General features: G+C 44.3%; 1 protein-coding gene across 1 annotated transcript in view; it reads right to left on the bottom strand.

The window, feature by feature from the left end:
• C4H6orf118 (chromosome 4 C6orf118 homolog) overlaps positions 1-21,351 on the bottom strand; it is a 33,980-nt gene extending 12,629 nt beyond the window's left edge. The window contains exons 1-4 of the mRNA XM_032338536.1: positions 21,284-21,351; positions 12,614-13,287; positions 11,625-11,747; positions 10,426-10,485 (exon numbers count right to left, since the gene is read on the bottom strand). Of these exons, the coding sequence (XP_032194427.1) occupies positions 10,426-10,485; positions 11,625-11,747; positions 12,614-13,287; positions 21,284-21,308 (882 nt within the window). The 5' untranslated portion in view covers positions 21,309-21,351. The remainder of the gene's footprint in view (positions 1-10,425; positions 10,486-11,624; positions 11,748-12,613; positions 13,288-21,283) is intronic.
• Between the last annotated feature and the right edge of the window lie 209 nt (positions 21,352-21,560).

Raw genomic sequence — 21,560 nt, 5'->3', positions numbered from 1 at the left:
TTTTTTGTTATTAATTGTATTCAAAATATCCTGTGTCAAACAGAATTCTAGGTAAAATAGGCAAATAGGATGAAAGGGAGGAGAAAATATTGGAGGAGGGATAACTAGTCATGTAAAGATCTTGGTAAAATATTGTTTTTTAAGATTTTATTTTCTTAAGAAAGTTAAAAAGTGGTAGGAGTTCACTGTGGGTTTGGGTGGGAAAAAGAAATGCTAAATAAATTGTTCCAAGTATCTTATCATAAGCACCAGAATTATTTCTAAATTGATGAGAAACCATTTAATTTGATTATTCTACATGGATATAAAGCAATGCTGAACTCAAATGTGGAGGAACAAAGGTCTCTGCTTCATTAAGTGATAGGGTGCCGCATTTCCAGAAACAGAACCAGGGAATTTTCATGCTGATATTTGATTGGGATGAAGGCATGTATGCTTCTTTTGGACTCAACCTCAAAAACCAAGGAATATGGTAGACCCCCAACTGGAGGCTTTGTTTATTCCTGTCAAACAAAAGTTTATTTTTCTGCAGCATGAAAAGCTCAAAACATGCAAGTTTGGATTAAGGAGTAAATCAGAGATGAGGAAGATGGCAATGAAGTAGGAGGACACCAGGCTCACTTCATCCCTCAAATACAACTAGCTAACTATCAAATCCGTAAATACCGCCCCCCCCCCAGAAATTGAGCTGAAGACTGGCCGAACAAACTCCACAACTAAAGGTAGACAAAAGCTTACATCAAGGAAGGCAGGAAGTGTGGAGACGTGGTTTGGGAGAGAAATGGGTGGTGGCCAATGTAATGAGGAGAGTGCTACAGTCTCCAATAAGGGTGAGAGACAGACTAGCACATAGGGTAACCCACAAGGGGGAACACAAATCCCCATACCAATTGGCTTGGAAACAAGAGGGGCTGAATTTCATGAGTTCTTCCAACTAGTAGGGCTTAAAGCCTAGAGTTTTAAAGGTCAGTGAGCCTGGTTCAGGGAGAGCTCCAAGGTCATTGGGGCTACTCCAGGAGACAAGGCAGGACAAGCAGCCTGCAGAGATACAGCATGGAAACAGCAATCCAAAGAGTGCCTGGAGCACATAGTGGGGAGGTTATTTGCTCATCTTGGAGTATGTCCTAGAGAGGACATGTTCACAGAGAGACCCCTCTGGGAACAAAGGAACTGACAAGCACCATTTCCTTTACAACCCTCAGCATAAACACAGGGCCACCTTCAGGAACCAGTGCCACTTGGACACTCTCTACCTAACTTGCTTATACCAAGCTCTGCTCCAGTCCCCCATATGTCAGTGGAACCCACTATCCCAGCCACATCTGCCATGGTCCTAGTAAAGGAGATCTCCTGTCCCAGAAGAATAGCCTAAACCCCTGCCAACACCACATCTCCCAATCTGGGAGTTTTCCAGGGCCTCAGTGCCAATGGTAGTGGTGACAAGTCTTATTTCAAAAGCGGAATACGCTTAGTTAAAGCACACCACATTCAGGCAAGGGACAAAACACTGCCCACAATAAGCAAAGAGAGCCTCTGCAGATAACTGGCCTAAAGGATAAAGTGACCAGGAAAAAGCAGCAGAGTGCATGCAGCACACATTGGAGACACTCCCTGAAGTGCCAGGCCCTGTGGAATAGGGCACAGTACATGACAGGGCACTACAGAACTCTTCTTCATAAGGCCATTAACCTCAAGAACAGGGAGATGTAGCTGACTTTTCTAACACAAAGAAACAGGAATAGACAAAATGAGAAGACAAAAGAGAAGACAAAATGGGAAGAGTTTGTCCAGATTGAAAGAACAGGATAAGGCCACAGTCAGAGATCTAAGATACAGATGTAAGTAACAATCCTGAAGGAGTATTTAAAGTAATGATCATAAAGATATTCACTGGACTTGAGAAAACAATAGAAGACAGAGTGAAGGAAAGTAATCAAGCTGAACAAAAGAGAGTAAAAAGACTTATGCAAAACAAGAATAGACTTAGGGAACTCAGTGACTCCATCAAACATAATAACAATCATATTATAGGGATCCCAGAAGCAAGAGAGAGAAAAGGGGACATAAAATTTATTTGTAGAAATAGCTAAAAATTTCCCTAATCTGGGGAGGGAAAGAGACATTAAGATCCATTAGGCAGAGAGAACACCCAACAAAATTAAAATTTTTAAGAATTTTTTTTTTAATTTAAAAAGGAGGGTGCCTAGGTGGCTCAGTGGGTTAAAGCCTCTGCCTTCAGCTCAGGTCATGATCCCAGGGTCCTGGGATCGAGCCCCACATTAGGCTCTCTGCTCAGCAGGGAGCCCGCTTCCTCCTCTCTCTCTCTGCCTGCCTCTCCCACTTGTGATCTCTGCCTGTCAAATAAATAAGTAAAATCTTTAAAAAAATTTTAAAAAGGATATCCACACCAAGACATATTGTAATTAAGTTGGTAAAATGTAGTGATAAAGAAAAAAAATATAAAGCATTAAGACATATGTAGACAGGGGCGCCTGGGTGCCTCAGTGGGTTAAAGCCTCTGCCTTTGGCTCAGGTCATGATACCAGGGTCCTGGGATCGAGCCCGACATCGGGCTTTCTGTTCTGCAGGGAGCCTGCTTCCCTCTCTCTCTCTGCCTGCCTCTCTGCCTACTTGTGATCTCTGTCTGTCAAATAAATAAATAAAATATAATAAAAAGTTTTTAAAAGACATATATAGACAGTTACATATAGGGGAAACCCTACGAGGCTATCAGTGGATTTTTCTGTAGAAACTTTGCAAGTCAGAAAAGGGTGGCATGAAATATTCAAAGTGCTGAATGGGGAAAATCTGTAGCCAAGAATACTCTATTCAGCAAGGCTAAAATTCAGAATAGAAGGAGAGATAAAGAGTTTCCCAGACAAATAAAAACTAAAGGAGTTCACGACCACTAAACCAGCCCTACAAGAAATATTAAAAGGGATATTTTGAGTATAAAGAAAAGACCAAAAGTGACAGTACCAAAGGTAGGAAACACAAAAGCAGTACAAACAAATATTTCTATAAAAAGTCAGTCATGGAATTCACAAAATAAAAGGATGTAAATTATGACACCATAATCCTAAAATATGGGAAGGAGAGGACTAAAGAACGTGTTCAAACTTAAACAATAATCAAGTTAATATAGACTGCTATATGTAGATTTATATGCAAACCTAATGGTAACCACAAATCAAAAACCAGTAATAGATATACAAAGAATAACAAAATCCAAATGTAACACTAAGAAAACCAACAAATTATGAAAGAAGAAAGGATCAGGAAAAAAAAACTTCAAAAACAAAGACAAAATAAGTAACAAAATGGCAATATATACATATCTATCAATAATTACTTTGAATGTAAGCAGACTGAATACTCCAAGCAAAAGACACAGGATGACAGAATGGATAAAAAACAAGACCCATCTATACGCTGCCTACAGGAGACTCATTTCAGACCTAAAGAAACATGCAGATTGAAAGTGAGGGGATGGAGGAATACTTATCATGCAAATGAGTATCAAAATAAAGCTGGAATAGCAATATATATTTTAAAGATTTTATTTATTTATTTGACAGAGAGATAGAGTGTACAAGTAGGCAGAGTGTCAGGGAGAGGGAGAAGCAGGCTCCCATCTAGCAGGGAGCCCAATGTGGGGCTCGATCCCAGCACCCTGGGATCATGACCTGACCTGAAGGCAGCTGCTCAACTGACTGAGCCAGCCATGTACCCCAGACAGTATAGATTGTAAAACAAAGACTGGAACAAGAGACAAAGAAGAACCATATATAGTAACAAAAGGGGTAATCTAATAAGAAGATATAACAACTCTAAATATTTATGCACCCAACATGGGAGCATGCAAATACATAAAGCAGTTACTAATGAACATAAGGGAATTAATTGATAGTAATACAATAATAGTAGGGGACTTTAACACTCCACTTACATCAATGGACAGATCATTCAATCAGACAATCAGCAAGAAAACAATGGCATTGAGTGTCACATTGGTCCAGGTAGATTTAAGAGATATATATTTTAACATTCTACCCTACAACATCAAAATACATGTTCTTCTCGGGTGTACATGGAACATCCTCCAGAATAGATCACATATTGGGCCACAGAAACAGTATTAACAGTTCAAAGAGATCAAAGTCATACTATGCAGCTTTTCTGATCACAATGCACTGAAACTAGAAATCAAACACAAGAAAAAAATATGGAAAGACTACAAATAAAAGGATGTTAAATAACATGCTACTAAACCATTAATAGGTTAACCAAGAAATCAAAGAAGAAATCCAAAAAAAGTACATGGGAACAACTGAAAATAAAAAAAAAAAACACATGGTCCAAAACCTCTGGGAGGCAGCAAAAGCTCTTCTAAGGGGGAAGTTCATAGCAATACAGGCCTACCACAAAAGGCAAAAAAATCTCAAATAAACAACCTAACCTTATACCTAAGGGAGCTAGAAAAAGAGCAATAAACAAAACAAAAGAAGAAGAAGAAGAGGAGGAATGAGGAGGAGGAGAAAAAAGAAATAATAAAGATTAGATCAGAAATAAATGATATAGAAAAAGAAAGAAAGAGAAAGGAAGGAAGGAAGAAAGGGTAGAACAAATCAATGAAACCAGGAGCTGGTACTTTGAAAAAAAATAAAACTAACAAAAATTGTTAAATAAAACTATATAGGATGCCTGGGTGGCTCCGTTAGTTAAGCCCCTAATTCTTTTTTTTTTTTTTTTTTAAGATTTTACCCATTTATTTGAGAAAGAGTCAGAGTGAGATTAAGAGAACAAGTTGGGGGAGAAGAGCAGAGGGAGAAGCAGACACCCTGAAGAACAGGGAGCCTGACTTGTGATTTGATCCCAGGACACTGGGATCATGACCTGAGCCAAGAATGCTCAACCAACTGAGCCACCGAGGTGCCCCCTTTTTCTTTGCTTTTCTCTTTTCTTTTCTTTATTTTGTTTTTTTTAAGCCTCCAGCTCTTGATTTTGGCTCAGGTCATGATCTCAGAGTTGTGAGATTGAGCCTCATGTTGGGCTTTGTGCTCAGGGAAATCTGCTCAAAATTCTCTTTCTCCCTATCTCAAAACAAATCTGTAAAAATAAATAAGTAAGTAAGTAAAATTACAAATGAGAAATGAGGAAGAACTACCAATATCACAGAAATAGAAACAATTACAAGAGAATATTGTGAAACCTATATGCCAACAAATCAGACAACCTAAAAGAAATGGACAAATTCCAAGCAACATATAACCTACTGAAGCTGAAGCAGGAAGAAATAGAAAAATTGAATAGACTATGTGCCAGAAAGGAGATGGAATCAGTAATCAAAAAACCCTCAACAAACCAAAATCCAAGATCGGTTGGCTTCATAGCTGAATTCTACCAAACTTTTCAAGAAGAGTTAATACTATTTCTCAAACCATTCCCAAAAAATGAAAGAGGGGAAAAAATTCCAAATTCATTCTATGAGGCCAACATTACCCTGATATCCAAAAAAGATAAAGACGCCACCAAAAACAAAACAAAACAAACAAAAAAACCTACAGGCCAGTATGGTTGATAAACATAAATGTAGAAATACTCAACAGGGACACCTAGTGTCTTAGTTGGTTAAGTGTCTGCCTTCAGCTCAGGTCATGATCCCAAGGTCCTGGGATAGAGTCCCACGTGTGACACCTTGCTCACCCGGGAGCTGCTTCTCCCTCTGCTCCTCCCCCAACCCCATGCATTTCTCTCCCTCTCTCTCTGACAGATAAATACATAAAATCTTTTTTAAAAATCCTCAACAAAATGCTAGCAAACCAAATCCAACAATATATTTTAAAAATCATTCACCACAATCAAGAGGGATTTACTCCCAATATGCAAGTGTAATTCAATATTTGCAAATCAATGTGAAACATCAAATCAATAAAAGGGTAAAAACCATGGGATTATTTCAATAGATGCAGGAAAAAAGCATTTGACAAAGTGTAACATCCATTCATGATAAAAGCCCTCAAGTAGGTTTATAGGAAACAAACCTCAACATAATGAAGGCCATATATAAATATATATATATACCAAACATCATACTCATCAGGGAAAAACTGAGAGCTTCCCCTCTAATGTCAGTAACAAGATAAGGATGTCTACTCTCACCACTTTTATTCAAAATAGAACTAGAATTCCTAGCCACAACAATGAAACAATGAAATAAATAAATAAATAGTATCCAAACTGGAGAAGTAAGACTCACTATTTGTAGATGCCATGATACTCTATAAAGAAAACCCTAAAGATCACCAAAAAACTACTAAAACAGATAAAGGAATTCTATAAAGTTACAGGATACAAAATCGATGTGCAGAAAGCTTTGTATTTCTATATGCTAATGATGAAGCAGCAGAAAAACTAAGAAGACAAGCCTATTTACAATTGCACCAAAAATAATAAGACACCAAGAATAAACTTAACCAAAGAGATAAAAGACCTGTACTCTGAAAACTAAAATACTGATGAAAGAAATTGAAAAGGACACAAAGAAATGGAAAGAGATTCCATGCTCATGGATTGGAAGAGGAAATATTGTTGAAATGTCTATACTACCCAAAGCAATCTACAGATTTAATACAAACCCTACCAAAATACCAACAGCATTTTCCACAGAACTAGAATTTTTAAAATCCTAAAATTTATATGAAATCACAAGAACCTCAATTGCCAAATCAGTCTTGAAAAAGAAAAGCAAAGCTGGAGGTATCACAATTCCAGATTTCAAGTTATATTACAAAGCTGTAGTAATCTAAACAGTCTAGTATTGGCACAAAAATAGATACATAGCTCAGTAGAACAACAGAAAGCCCAGAAATGAACCCACAATTATATGGTTGATTAATCTTTGACAACGCAGGAAAGAATAGCCAAAGGAAAAGGATAATCTCTTCAAAAAACAGTGTTGGGAAAACTGGACAGCTACATTGAGAAAAAAGGAAACTGGAACACTTTCTTACACCATATACAAAAATAAGCTCAAAATGGATTAAGAAGGGCACCTGGGTGGCTCAGTTGGTTAAGCATTTTCCTTTGACACGGGTCATGATCCCAGGGTCCTGGGATGGAGACCCATGTTGGGCTCCCTGCTCAGTGGGTAACCTGCTTCTCCCTCTCGTGCTCCCCCCGCTTGTGTTCCCTTTCAAGCTGTCTCTCTATATATATATCAAATAAATAAATAAAATCTTTAGGAGAAACGGATTAAAGGCCTTAATATGAGACCTGAAGTCATAAAAGTCCTAGAAGAGAGCATAGGCAGTAAGGTCTCTGACATTGGCCTTAGCAACATTCTCCTAGATCTGTTTCCTGAAGCAAGGGAAATAAAAGCAAAAATAAACTATTGGTACTATATCAAAATAAAGCTTCTGTACAGTGAAGGAAACAATCAACAAAAATAAAGACAACCTACGGAATAGGAGAAGATACTTGCAAATGACATATCGAACGAGGGGTTGGTATCCAAAATATGTAAAGAACTTAAACTCAACACTCAAAACTCAACTCAAGACTCAACACTCGAAAAACCAAATAATCCCATTCAAAATGGGCAGAAAGGGAGTGCCTGGGTGGGGAAGTCAGTTAGGGATCTGACTCTTGGTTTCAGCTCAGGTCGTGATCTCAGAGTTGTGGGATTGAGGCCCACATTGTGCTCCACACTGAGCATGGAGTCTCCTCGAGATTCTCTCTCTCTCTCCCTCTGCCCCTTCTGATCGTGCACTCTCTCTCTCTAAAATAAATAGGTTTTTTAATGGGCAGAAGAAATGAATGACATTTCTCCAAAGAACACATCAAGATACATGGCCAAGAGACATGAAAAAATGGTACACACTACTCACCATGAGGGAAATGCAAAATAAAAACTATAATGAGATCATCACCACGCAGCTATCAGAATGGCTAAAGTCAACAACACAGGAAACAAGATATTGGTGGATTTGTGGAGAAAGGGGCATGCTGTTACACTGTTGGTGGAAATGTCAACTGGTGCAGCCAGGCTGGAAAACAGTTCAGACATTCTGCAAAAGGTTAAAAATAGAGCTACACTACAATCCAGTAATTGAGGTACTGGGTATTTACCCAAAGAATACAAAACACTAATGTAAAGAGAGACATACACCCCAATGTTTACAGCAGCATTGTTTACAACAGCTAAATTATGGAAGTAGCCCAAGTGTCCACAGACTTACAAATGGATAAAGAAGATGTAGTGTATGGATATACAATGGAGTATTACTCAGCCATAAAAAAGAATGAAAACTTGCCATTTGCACCTACATGGATGGAGCTAGAGAGTGTAATGCTGAGTGAAAAAAATCAGCCAGAGAAAGACAAATACCATATGATCTCACTCACATGGGGAATTTAAGAAACAAAACAAAAAAGCAAAGGGAGCCAAAGACAGCAATAAGCCAAGAAACAGACTCTTAACTACAGAGAGCGGATGGTTCCCAGAAGGACAGGGGTGCGAGATGGGAGACGTCGGGATGGGGATTAAGGAGCACGTGTGTCCTGAGGACCACCTCGTGGTGTGTGGAAATGATGAATCACTCTCTGGTACGCCTGAAACGAAGATTACACTGTATGTTAGCTAACTGGAATTAAAATAAAAAAATAAAATAACTCCAGAGGAAAAGAATTAAGAAGTAAATCAGAACTGGCCTTGTAAAGCTGTGAGTTTTCTCAGATCCAAAGAAACTATACTTCCCAATGTATAAGATAGGATGTTTAACATGTATTGAATTCAGGAAGTCAAGAGTAGTTTTAGCAGCGTCACTCTTCATTTTCAAGACTGAGAAAGTTACTACTGCTCTGTTCTTCTTACTGGAACCTTCACACGTGTGAACGCAAGCCTGGAGGGAGTCCGCGGGCTTGTGAGCTGGGGGAGGGGGATCCCTGTGGCCAGTCATCACAGTGCCTTCTTCGTGCTTTCCCTAAGGGTACCAAAAGCACCTGCTCCCTGGTAATTCCGGACAGAGCACCACTTCCATTCCCAAACTGTTTCTACGTGGTTACTTTAGTGGTTTGGGAACATTGTCAGCATGTCCGCATACACCCCACCCCCAGCTCTGCCTCCCGCTTCTGTGTCTGGGTCCAAATCCCTCTTGTCTCATCAGGACTCCTGTCACTGGATTAGGAACACCCCCACAACGACTTCATCCCCACTGGATTACGTTTGCACAGACCCTATTTCCCAGGAAGGTCACACTCACAGTTTCCAAGTGCATAAGGTGTTTTGGAGGACACTACTCAGACGCGCACAGCTGCCTCGTGGGGGACATGCAGGGAAGGCGTGTAATCCAGGCCACCGAGTGGCACTGGTGAGGTGAGGACTACTACTTAGGTACTCCAGTAGCTAAAGTTCAATGAAGGACAGCGTAAAAAAGGTGTTGGAAACTCTATTTTGAGATATTTATGGGACATCTTCTAAATTTTATATCATTGTTATAACAAATTACCATTATTAACATTATGTGGCTTAACATAAACCTATTGCCTCCGTTCTGTAGGGCAGGAGTCTGGGTTCACTCTGCTGGGCCCTGCTAGGGTCTCCCTGGGCTGAAATCAGGGTGCCGGCTGGGTACCTTCCTTTCTCACGACTCTGGGGCAGAATCTCCTCCAGGATCCCTCAGTGGTTGGCAGGACCCACTTCCTTGAGATTGTAGGACTGAGCCCCTGTCCTTGCTGGCTGTCAGCTCCTGGATGCCTCTCCCTAGTCCCTGTATGTAGGTCCTCCACCCAGAGCCCCCAACAACCATGGAACCCTCCTCTCCCAGGGCATCTCTCTGACTCCCGCTCGGCCACTTCTCCCTTCTGAGCGCAGCCAGAGAAGGTTCTCTGCTGGGAGGGACCCATGTGATCAGATTGGGCCCATCCAGGTAACTCTGGAAAACCTCCCTATTTTTTAGGTCTGTAATCTGCTCGCTCTGGACACCTAAGTGTTCATGTCCAGCAGGAAGCTAGAAACAAGTATAACCTAGAACCCCCAGGAAATATCTGGGTGACGTACACAGAGCTGGGGGTCAGCAATGCAGGGGTGTGCACATGTAGCTCATAGCCAGGGCAAGAGGGAGGAAAGAGAGGGACAACGCCTGGGGAAACAGTCCGGTGAGGACGGGGTTACGGAAGGGAGGAGCCAGAGAGGTCACTGAGGATGGGTGGCCAGAGACGCTGGCAAACCGCAGGAGCTGTGTATGCCTCCTACCGTCCCACCACTCACTCTCCCGTGGGCAGGAGGGAAATTCTTTACCCACGGTGTCCTTCAGCTCTAGAGACACAAATGGGGCTTCTTGGATTCAGAATGCTTTCCCCTACTCGTGAAATGGGAAGAAATGGAGTAGTCTCTATTCAGACGCCTGGAGGATGGGCTGTTACCTTGTCCTGGGACGTGGCCTGGGACTGCAGAAGGATTGCCATGTACAGTTCATATTCATCCTGTACCAAAAAAACAAAAAATTCATTGAAAATGTGTTATATCACCACAGTGTAAGTTTCTTCACAGGGACAAATAATATGGAAGTTAAGGGTGTCAGTTTAGATCATTTTAAAAACTACAAAATATTCCTTCAGTATATAACCCACAGAACACACAATGAAGTGTATAAAATCTCACCAACTTCAAAGCACATTTGAGCGTGAACTGTTGATCACCTCAGAATAGCTTCCTAAAATACCCTGACACACATACAACATGTGATCTCCTGCCATACAGAGGCTCAGTGAGTCCTGCCTACCTGCCAGGACCCACTGAGTTCCATGGCCGTTGAGGGCTCTGGGATGGAGGACCCACATACAGGGACTAGAGAGAGGGGCTCCCTAGGGATGGGGACGTTCTCTGGAGAACAGGCTACTGTATGGCCACTCTTAAGCATTCCTTGTCTTTAGGACTTAGGCAATAGCAAGATCTGGAAGCAATCTCCATAATACCCATCACTCTTTTACTCCCTATCCCCACCTCTTTCCTCTCTGAAACCCTCAGTGTGTTTCGCAGGGTCCATAGTCTCTCATGGTTTGTCTCCCTCTCTGATTCCTCTCCCTTCACTGGGTGTTATACCTAATTAATGAATCACTAAACCCTACTTCAAAAACTAATGATGTACTGTACAGTGAGTAACTGAACATAATAAATAAATAAATACACACACACACACGCACACTAGATCTGGAAGCAACCTCTTTTCAACTCAGTTTTGATATGAAGGTCACTTTCATCATGAAATCACAGCAGATTTATAATTCCATAAGAATGTATATGAAATAATTATGAATACTTATAAAATTTAAATGTTACATATGTGCAATTTAGAAAAACCTATAAATAATTGGGAGATTTTAGTGGGGGCGGGTGTGGGCTTGAGGAGTGAGCTAGCTGGTTATTTACTCCCATGGCCTACTTGTAATTGATGTAATGTAATGTGTATATGCACATTACTTTGAGTCTGTGAGTGATTTTCATCATCTGCAGGATGGAGGCCATAATGCTTGGCAGAATTTCTGGGAGAATTGAGACTCTGTGTGCAGAACATCATGTGTGGCTCTCAGTGGTTATGTGGGAAATAAACATTTTTTATTACCTTGACTTCTTTCAAGATGTCACCAAATATCAAAGAACTATTGCAAATATCTTCAAAGACTTCTCCAAAGATGTGCAGTCTGTTGAACTGCTGAGGTTCACATATGCACACTTTCTGGAGCTCCTGGTAGAAAAACAGAACCCGTCATTTCAGGATGTCTTCATTTTCCTTTCCAAACAACTTCTCAGGTGGAGGAATAAGAACTTCCACGGGGCTTTCTATCAGAAAGCCCCGCTCCCACCACCCCAGAGTTGGGTCTGGGCAGAGCCAGGTAGCAAACAAGGGGCATCTGATTCCCTCTGAGCAGTGCTGAGGAGGTCTGACTGCATGGTTGTCAAAGGCATTGATCTACATTTTTTTTTTTAATTCACTCCCTTACATGCTGTACTCGAGGACGCTGCATCCACAACGTCCCCAGGGTCTTCCTCTTTCCATTAGTCCTCTCAGCCAAAACCCTCATCAGGTTTGGTTATTTCTCAGCTATGCTGCTCTCTCTTCCCTTCCTGCATTTTCACTCTTGCATCACGTCCGTGGTCCCTGTGGATGACTCACAGCCCCCGGGGAGTTCACCAAAGCTCCTCCCATCATGCTAACCACGTTCCACAGACATGGGTGACTCTGGGAAGACTGTACCTACCTAACCATCTACTCCCACCTCACTCTCCCTGCACATGCTTCCATAGTGAGTTAGGCAAATCTCTCCTCAGATGAGTCTGCTATCCATGAACATTGTATACCACAGCTGCCAGGCAGTATCTGACACCCTGCTTATGAGGTCCCCTCCAACTGACCCATTTCCAGACTTAGCCTTCCTTTACCTCCCCCTGTTATCATCTACCTCATGTCAGATGTTCTCAGCAACTGCTAGGTGCACTCTTTTCTACCTGGAAATGTAAAGGAGGTGCCTGAATGCAGGTCTCCACCCATGACATTTAGACCCCAGGAATTACAACAGTGTGACCGCAGTACAGCAGAATCATCCTCCTCACCTGTTCCAACTTCTTTTCATGGCATATCGCTGCCTTTCTCCCAGTGAAATCGTGCTTCATGAGATCTTGTTTTGCAAGAACTTCTTTTTGGAAGCACAGGAACTTTCTGTACTTGTCTGTCTTTGTGATACCAGCTAGGTAGGAGCTGATGTACTGGTACTTATCCTTGGGTTGGGGAGACATCACACACTGACGGCTGGACTCCACTGTTCTGTACTTGAGAACCTTCATCTCTGGCAATCTCAGCTCTTCTCTTCTCCGCAGTTCTGCAGAAGCCTCTTTTCCTGGAGCCTTCCTTGGAATGAAGTCCTCTTCTGAAGTGCGGGAAATAGGCTCCAGAGGGTCCAGATACCTGAATAGTGGTGTGGTCTGGACATCTTTTGGACTCAGAGCTGTATTGATGGTAAAATAAGCCAAAGCATCTTTCATCTTTGCAATCTTCTTATCAGATGCTTTCTCTACTTTGAAGATTTTTTCCCCTTTTGGTCTATTGGCATTGGGCCAGTGATAGAGGATTGTCTCAGGAGGCCTGTAGAGCTTATTGGAATTCAAGTGCCCAGAGGTGTAGAGATAGATGTCATCTCTGTGATCTTTCTGAAGTTTGTTCAAAAGCTTTGTTAGATTGCATAAAGGCCTATCACCTTGCACCCCACAGTGCTTCCATCTCACGTAAACTGGTCAGAAGAGATAATAAGGTTATTAAATATTAGTTCCACAATAAGATAACAGCTGTGTGCATTTGCTGAGCTTGCATATCCCATTCCCAGAGGAGGAACCGACAGACACAGACAGAAAACAACACAAAAGCCAGGCCTAGCAGCCAATGGGGGGCTGCTGAATACACAGGATACACAGCTCTGATCAGAAAGCCCAGGGACTTGCAGGGATGTCTGGCTGGCCTGCTCAGTTCATAGAGCGTGCAACTCTTGATCTTGGGGTTGTAGTTTCGAACCCCATGTTGGGTAGGGAGATTACTTAAAAATATAATCTGGGGGACACCTGGGTAGCTCAGTGGGTTAAGCAGCTGCCTTCGGCTCAGGTCATGATCCCAGCGTCCTGGGATCGAGTCCCGCATCGGCCTCCTTGCTCTGCAGGGAGCCTGCTTCTCCCTCTGCCTCTGCCTGCCATTCTGTCTGCCTGTGCTTGCTCGCTCTCTCTCTCTCTTTCTGATAAATAAAATCTTAAAAATAAAATAAAATAAAATCTGGAAGGGAGGCAGAGAGAGAAGGCGAGAGGAAGGGAGGAAAGGAAGTCAGTCAGTCAGTCAGTCAGTCCAGGGCCCTTCAAAGCCAGGAAGAATGAGGAAGGGATTTTTGGTTCAACACAGGGTCTCTTACCATAGTAGCAAAAGTTCTGAAAGGAAAGTTTAACAGTGTAATTATAATTCCTAATGATGGTGCTTAGAGACATTCACCCCTTGGAAATAAAGACGGGTGTTTTTCTTTCTCTCTTCATATTGAAATGACTCAGAGTCCCTGATCAAACCCTCAGTGACTGCCGAGCCAGGCACCCCTTCTCTCCCATCCCCACTTGTAGGAAGATAAGGAGTAAGTTGATGAGGACCCCAGCTCCTTCTACAAAGGGCCCTGCTTCTCATATGTCCCAGTGGTAGGGTCTATGAGGGCACATGGTCCAGGACATGAAACTGTAAAACCTGAAATTTTGAGTCAGTTTCCTGACCATGTGATCTCAAAAAGCTTACATAATCTCTCTGAATCATAGTTTCTCCCTCTGCAAGATCAGGATAATCATCCTACTCAAAAGGATTGATCGGCAGCTAAATGGAATCACATTTGGCAGAGAGGCCCATGGCCTGAAACAGACACTCCATAAATGGTATATATTTTTAAGAAAGGATTCTAGGACAGGGGACACCTTCTGAAATGCTTCTGGTAAAACATGAACTGGCCCAGACTTCAACATGGGGAAAGGAGATTTCTTTTTGGCCATGCACTGTGAGGGCCACAGAGCAGATAGCCCACAGCATCACCTTCCCAGAGAACCCTGGAGGAACAAATAAGCAGATCCTCTGTCCCCAGCATGTTACCTGAGCTGGGAAGGGCACTGGCAGCAGAGTGGTAAAGCAGGCCCACTAGAGGCCTCAAGGGCCCATTCTGAACTCCCACAGTCCACGCATTACTCAGTCTCTCTGGTACTTTTAAGGATTCCATCCGTAACTGGTTTTGTCCCCATTTTGTGAAAGGGAAGCTGAGAAGGAGTTCTGGGACCCACTCAGGTCCAGACACCTAACTAGTGGCAGAACTGATTCCTCAATACACCATTTTTTTTTTTAATAATTTTTTTTTAATTATTTTTTTTTTTTTTTTTTTTTTTTTGACAGACAGAGATCACAAGCAGGCAGAGAGGCAGGCAGAGAGAGAGGAGGAAGCAGGCTCCCTGCGGAGCAGAGAGCCCGATGTGGGGCTCGATCCCAGGACCCTGGGATCATGACCTGAGCCGAAGGCAGAGGCTTTAACCCACTGAGCCACCCAGGCGCCCCCTGAATACAGCATTTTTAACCGAACCGCTAGATCATCTCTCTCATTCCACAGGGGCCTGGCCAACACAGGGCAGGACTTTCTGGGACCCAAGCCACATCCAAATCCATTTCCCTGACCAATCCGTGTCTGAAGTAATGATGAGAAATCAGGATACGTGGTTTCCTCTGTTTTCACCTAAGAAAAGAAAGGCCCGGAGAATATGAAGAAGTAGAATCACTTCTATTATTATGTAGCAAATTATCACTAACTTAGTAGCCTCAAACTCACGTATTAGATCACTATTCTGCAGGTCCAAACTCCAACATGAAGGAGTTGGGTTCTCAACTCAAGATGCTACAACACAGATACCAAAATCTGGGCCTGGTTGAGGTCTTGGAAGCTTTCAGAGAAAACTGGCTTCCAGGTTCATTCCTGTTGTTGACAGAATCCAACTCCTTGGGATTGTAGGACAGATGTCCCCACTTCCTGGCTATTGGTGGGGGTCACTCTAAGCTCCCAGTGGCTGCCCTCATACCTGAACACACGGATCTCCTCATCCCTGAGTCCCCCTTCTCATACTTCTCATGACCCAGACCTCTGACGCCTCCTCCATGGCCAGCTTCATGTGATTAGGTCAGGCCCACCCAGCAGGTTTCTTGTCTTGAGGTCACTGGTACTGTGGGACATAGTGCAATCACAGAGCACTCTCTCATCATGTTCAATGTCTTCAGGACTGCCAAGTACAACACCAGAGGTCAGGGAAACTTGAGCCATCTCTGAGTTCTCCCCATGTCAGGATGCTGACGAGCCCAGAGCACAGTCTCTCCTTGCATTGTCCCGTGAACAGACAAATGAACCTTTCCCATCTGTGTGGTCAGATAGTAGAGCAAATACTTCCGGCAGTAGGATTCTTGAGAATTTATCCCTATTGATCAGCTTCTTATTTCAAAGAAACCACTTATAAAATGCTAAAATATTAAAAGTACCATTTTTGCAGACAGTTAATCATTATAATTAATCAAAGGCATAAACATTAAAGAAGACACATTGTATTTGTTGGGCTTCTCCAGAGGACAAAACCAATAGGAGAGAGAGAGAGAGAGAGAATATGTAAATAGATTTGTCATAAGGATTTGGCTCACTTGGTTATGCCCTCTGGCAAGTCCAGAATCTGCACGGTCGTTCAGCATGTGGGATACCTACTTCATGTTCAAGGCTTTCTGCTAGAGAATTCCCTCTTGCTCTGGGGAGGTCAGTCTTGATTCTACTAAGGCTTTCAACAGATTAAATGAGGCCCACCCACATTTCAGAGAGCAATCTGCGTGACTCAAAATCTACTGATAAAAATGTTAATTTTTTATCCAACAAACATCCTTAACAGAAATATCCAGAATGAAATGGGCACTGTGCCCTCGCTGAGGTGACGCCTAAAATCCACCATCATGCACGTTACTCCAATTCTCTTTGGAAAGTGGGAGAAGGAGGCAGCTCAGTTGTTTATTTTATTTCTGAAAAGGATTTGAAACCCCCAGAAAATGAGCAAAATCATTTTCCTACTTAGAATTTTTTCTTTAGATTACAACAAGACTTGCTTCACTAGATTTAGAGATTCTGGATTTCATTTCTCTTTCCCAAGTTCTTACAATATGTACCAGGGCTCCCATACTGGCATAAATATTTTAATTTTTTTTTTTTTAGCTGAAAACATTGTTTGTTATTTGCATGTTATTCCATCTCAATCTGACGGAAAAAGAACAGAAAAGGTTGAAATAATTCATTGGGAAATGTGCTTCTTTACCAAATAATCTGGAAACAAATTTGTTTTAAGTGAAACCAATGTTGAATAGATATTGATAAGACATAGTAATAGGTTTTGGGGATTAGTTTCAAGTTAATAAATATTTAAAGCATTAGCATTTGAAATTTTTAAACACAAGGCATAGTTACTGGTGTTTCATCTTTTTCAAGATGAAGCAGTAGGTCCTTAATGTCAAAATTATTACAAGTCACTTCCCTGTGTTTTGTGGTCTTGGGGAAACTTGGAATCCCATAGAAGATAAACATCTTTTTGGACTGTTTCCCTCACCTCCAGACTTAAGTTAGCAGCATCCTTAGTATGTGTTAGAGGCAAGAATTGAGAGAAAAGAGCAGCCAATCCTGGCCCCACAGACTCCTTGCCCTGTGGGGCACATACGGCCAGAGGAGAGCCCCGGGGCCTTGGGGAACCAGGCAGGCCAGGCTGGATGTTTTAATCCCTTGAAGCATCCACATGGGGTCCCTTCTGTCTGTGCAGAACCTCTTCCTCTGGCTGTTTGGCTCTCCCCCATTTTAATCACCTGTAGGATATTTAAAACTTTTCTCAAGATTGTAAGCTCTCTTTCCAGAACTCTGTGGTTGGCTTTGTACTAGCTACCCCCTGTAATATCTTTCCCCTGTGATTTCTACTTTTTCTCAAGGGAAGAAACTGTTTTATTAACATTGGCATCTCCAGAAAAAGACCAAAAGTAACTAGTTTGCTTCATGAGTAAATGTGGAAAAGAAATCATATTTTTAAAATTTTTAAAATTAGTATTTTTTAAAAGATTTTATTTATTTATTTATTTATTTGACAGAGAGAGAGAGAGCAGGAGCACACAAGCAAGGGGAGTAGGAGTGGGAGAGGGAGAAGCAGGCTCCCTGCTGAGCAAGGAGGTGGATTCGGGACTTGATCCCAGGATCCTGGGATCATGACCTGAGCCAAAGGCAGTTGCTTAACCAAGTGAGCCACCCAGGCTCATATTTTAGAATGTTAAATAATAAGGTCAAATTCTACTCTGTACCACACTGCTGTCTCCCTCAGAGGACTCCTCAGCAGCATCTGAAAGTCCCGTAGAGACTGAGCTACCTGATGGGGGAAATGTACCAGCCGGGGGAGAAGCACACATCTCCAGTGCTAGAGTGAGAAGGAAAAACACACTTGACAGGACTTATCTTAGATGGGTTGGACGTGGGAAGCAGATTAATGGGTCCACCCAATTCTATGTTGCAGAGGAAGGGACTTCGCAGATTTTGTTACAGTTATGACCTTAGAATGAAGAGGTTTTCCAGAGTTACCTGGATGGGCCCAATCTGATCACATGGGTCCCTCCCAGCAGAGAACCTTCTCTGGCTGCGCTCAGAAGGGAGAAGTGGCCGAGGGGGAGTCAGAGAGATGCCCTGGGAGAGAGAGGAGGGTTCCATGGACGTTGGGGGCTCGGGGTGGAGGACCTACATACAGGGACTAGGGAGAGGCATCCAGGAGCTGACAGCCAGCAAGGACAGGGGCTCAGTCCTACAATCTCAAGGAAGTGGGTCCTGCCAGCCACGGAGGGATCCTGGAGGAGATTCTGCCCCAGAGCCTTGAGAAAGGAAGGTACCCAGCCGGCACCCTAGCAGGGCACAGCAGAGCGAACCCAGACCCCTGCCCTACAGAACAGTGATAACTTTGGTTTGCTTTAAGTCACTGAACCTGTGGTGGTCTATCATAGCAGCAGAAGAAACATACAGCGCGGGGAATGCAGGCAGGGTGGTTCCCAGGCCCGGCGGGGCTGGAGGGTTGTGATGCTGAGGTGGGGGTTAGTCGCCAGCAGAAGAGGCAGGAAAATCGCTAAGTAGTCCTGACAATTCAGGGATAGCCTGACGTGAGGGGAGTGAGGTGGGGGGGGGGGCATGCACAGGACACCCCCACCCCCCAGACCAAGGATTCCAAACGGAAGAACGCAGTGATACCGCCTAACATTACAGAGGAGAGGCTCCGGTTTCTTTACGTGCATATTAAAGAAAATATAGCCTCCAAAGGCTGGAAGACTGTGAAAATCTCCCCGCGGCCCATTGCACAGCCGCTGCACGGCCGGGGTGCGGGGCCTGCACCCTGTCTCTCTGGGGGGCGTACCTTTGCTCTGCACCCGATTTACTTGTAAGAGTTTTATCTGGCAACTCATTTTCCCTCCTATTTTTTAACTTATGAGAGGTGTACTTACCAAGAAATACCAAAATAAGAAGAATACCCCTTCTCTGTTTCCAACCACCGTGTTGCACGGCTGGCCGAGGGCACGCAGTCAGCTTGTGATTTAAATCTTACGGAGCAGTTCTTTTTTTTTTTTTTTTTTCTTTTTTTAATTCTTCTTTATTAACATATAATGTATTACTAGCCCCAGGGGTACAGTTCTGTGAATCGCCAGGTTTACACACTTCACAGCACTCACTATAGCACAGACCTTCCCCAATGTCCACAACCCAACCACCCTGTCCCTACAACCCTCCCCCTGGCAACCCTCATTTGTTTTGTGAGATTAAGAGTCTTTTATGGTTTGTTTTCCTCCCGATCCCATCTTGTTTCATTTATTCCTTTCCTACCCCCCAAACCCACACGTTGCCTCTCAACTTCCTCATATTAGGGAGATCATATGATAACTGTCTTTCTCTGATTGACTTACTTCGCCCTGCATAATACCCTCTAGTTCCATCCACGTGGACATCCAGATGGTCAACAGACACATGAAAAAGTGCTCCACATCACTGGGCATCAGGGAAATACAAACCAAAACCACAATGAGATACCACCTCACACCAGTCAGAACGGCTAAAATTAACCAGTCAGGGAATGACAGATGCTGACGAGGATGCAGAGAAAGGGGAACCCTCCTACACTGTTGGTGGGAATGCAAGCTGGTGCAACCACTCTGAACACAGACATGGAGGTTACAGGGCAGTTCTGGAACGCTGAGTACAGCGCGCACAGAGCTTGCGGGGCAAAAAGGGGCTCAGACGTTCGGTGCACGCAGCACCGCGTCTGTGGGCCCCCACGGGGTCCACCTCCCGCTGCCTGAGCACCCCTGGGCCAGACAGAAACAAGTATCGTGTGCAAAACCGAGCCATTGGACGACTGGCAGGGCCCCAGGTGGACCTCACCGTGCAGGGAAGCCCCCGCGGAAGCCAAGAGGAACTTGGAAACGCGGAAACAGCACGCCTGGAAAGTCAGTTAGACCGCGCGCCCAGAGACCGGACAGACGTGGGCATGTAGAGTCTTTATAAAAACGGGGTTCTCGTGCACACAGTCAGTGAGTGCAGTCACTGCTGGAGGACCCGATGCCACCCATGGTCGGGAGCTCACGGGAGAGGAGTGCCCTGCACCCCTCACTTCACTGCGGGGGAGAATGAGCCACAGGTGGTTTCATTCTGGCCTGAGGGGGTCAGTCCAGGCTACCTGCTCGCCTGCTCTCACCAGCCCACCAAGGCAGGTGCCTAGAAGGGGCGCAATGCCCTGCAGGGAGTGGAATGGATTTCTTTCTTTTTTCTTTTCTTTTAATTTCTCATGCTTGAGTTTTCTGGGGTTTTGTTTGTTTGTTTTGTTTTTATTTTATTTAATCATTTGACAGACAGAGATCACAAGTAGGCAGAGAGGCAGGCAGAGAGAGGAGGAAGCAGGCTCCCTGCTGAGCAGAGAGCCCGATGCGGGGCTCAATCCCAGGACCCTGAGATCATGACCTGAGCCGAAGGCAGAGGGTTTAACCCACTGAGCCACCCCGGCGCCCCTGGAATTTCTTTCAACATGGTTATAACTTAGACTCTACGACTCCGTGCAGCAAGCTTTCTCCCAATTCAAAATTCCTCGGGATCAACGATCCCGTTTTCAGGCCGCGGTGTGGCGGGAAAGCGACGGTTTCGGGGTCCGGTCCTAGAATCACAGCAGTAAGCCTCGCCTTCGGGGACCGGAAGCTAAATAAACGCGACGACCGTCTCGTGGTGGGCGGCTGGGGGAGGACGGCAGGGTGGCGGCGTGCCGGGGAGCGTGCCCCCGTGGGAGGCTTTTTGGAAAGCGCACTCGGACCACCGTCTGGAAGTCTCCCCCTTCGGCTCTCCTCCTCGCAGAGGACACACGCGTGCGCAAGCACGCACACGGCCCGCACACCTGCACGCACACGCGGCACGCACACCTGCACGCACACGCGGCACGTACGCGCGCACACGACCTGCTTCCCCAGAGTGTGGCTCCCGGGCTTTCGGAGGAGGCACCGCGTCCCCAGACGCATCCCTGGGCACCCGGGGCTGAGGGGCAGCCCCAGCAAGGTTTTCGTTTTCCACCCCGGGCTGGGAGCCCCTCGGGGTCTGGGCAAACCGCAGGTCCCACAGACCTCAGCCTGCAAACACAGAGCGCCGGGCGCGCACTTACGCTCGGGCTCCGGACCCCCAGCCATGGCCTCGGCTGCGCGGCTCAGGAGTGCGGCCGCGGTTACCGCGGAGACGGACAACATTCGAAGCTCCGCCCCCGCCGGGCGGGGTTCCTCTGCTACTGGGCCACCCCCCAGCCCCGCCCTCCGCCCCGCCCTCCCAGGCAAGCCTTCCTGAACCCGGAGTACCAGGTTTCCTGGCTTATTTTACTTTTTGAATTAAAACAATTTCTTTCATTTGAGAAACATCAAAATACCCTGTACTCTAATACTTTACCA

Source organism: Mustela erminea, chromosome 4 (genome assembly GCF_009829155.1).
Source record: "Mustela erminea isolate mMusErm1 chromosome 4, mMusErm1.Pri, whole genome shotgun sequence".
In the NCBI taxonomy this organism is placed as follows: Eukaryota; Metazoa; Chordata; class Mammalia; order Carnivora; family Mustelidae; genus Mustela; species Mustela erminea.
Note: the sequence above shows the minus strand (reverse complement) of the source record. Positions and strands in the feature narration are given on the sequence as shown.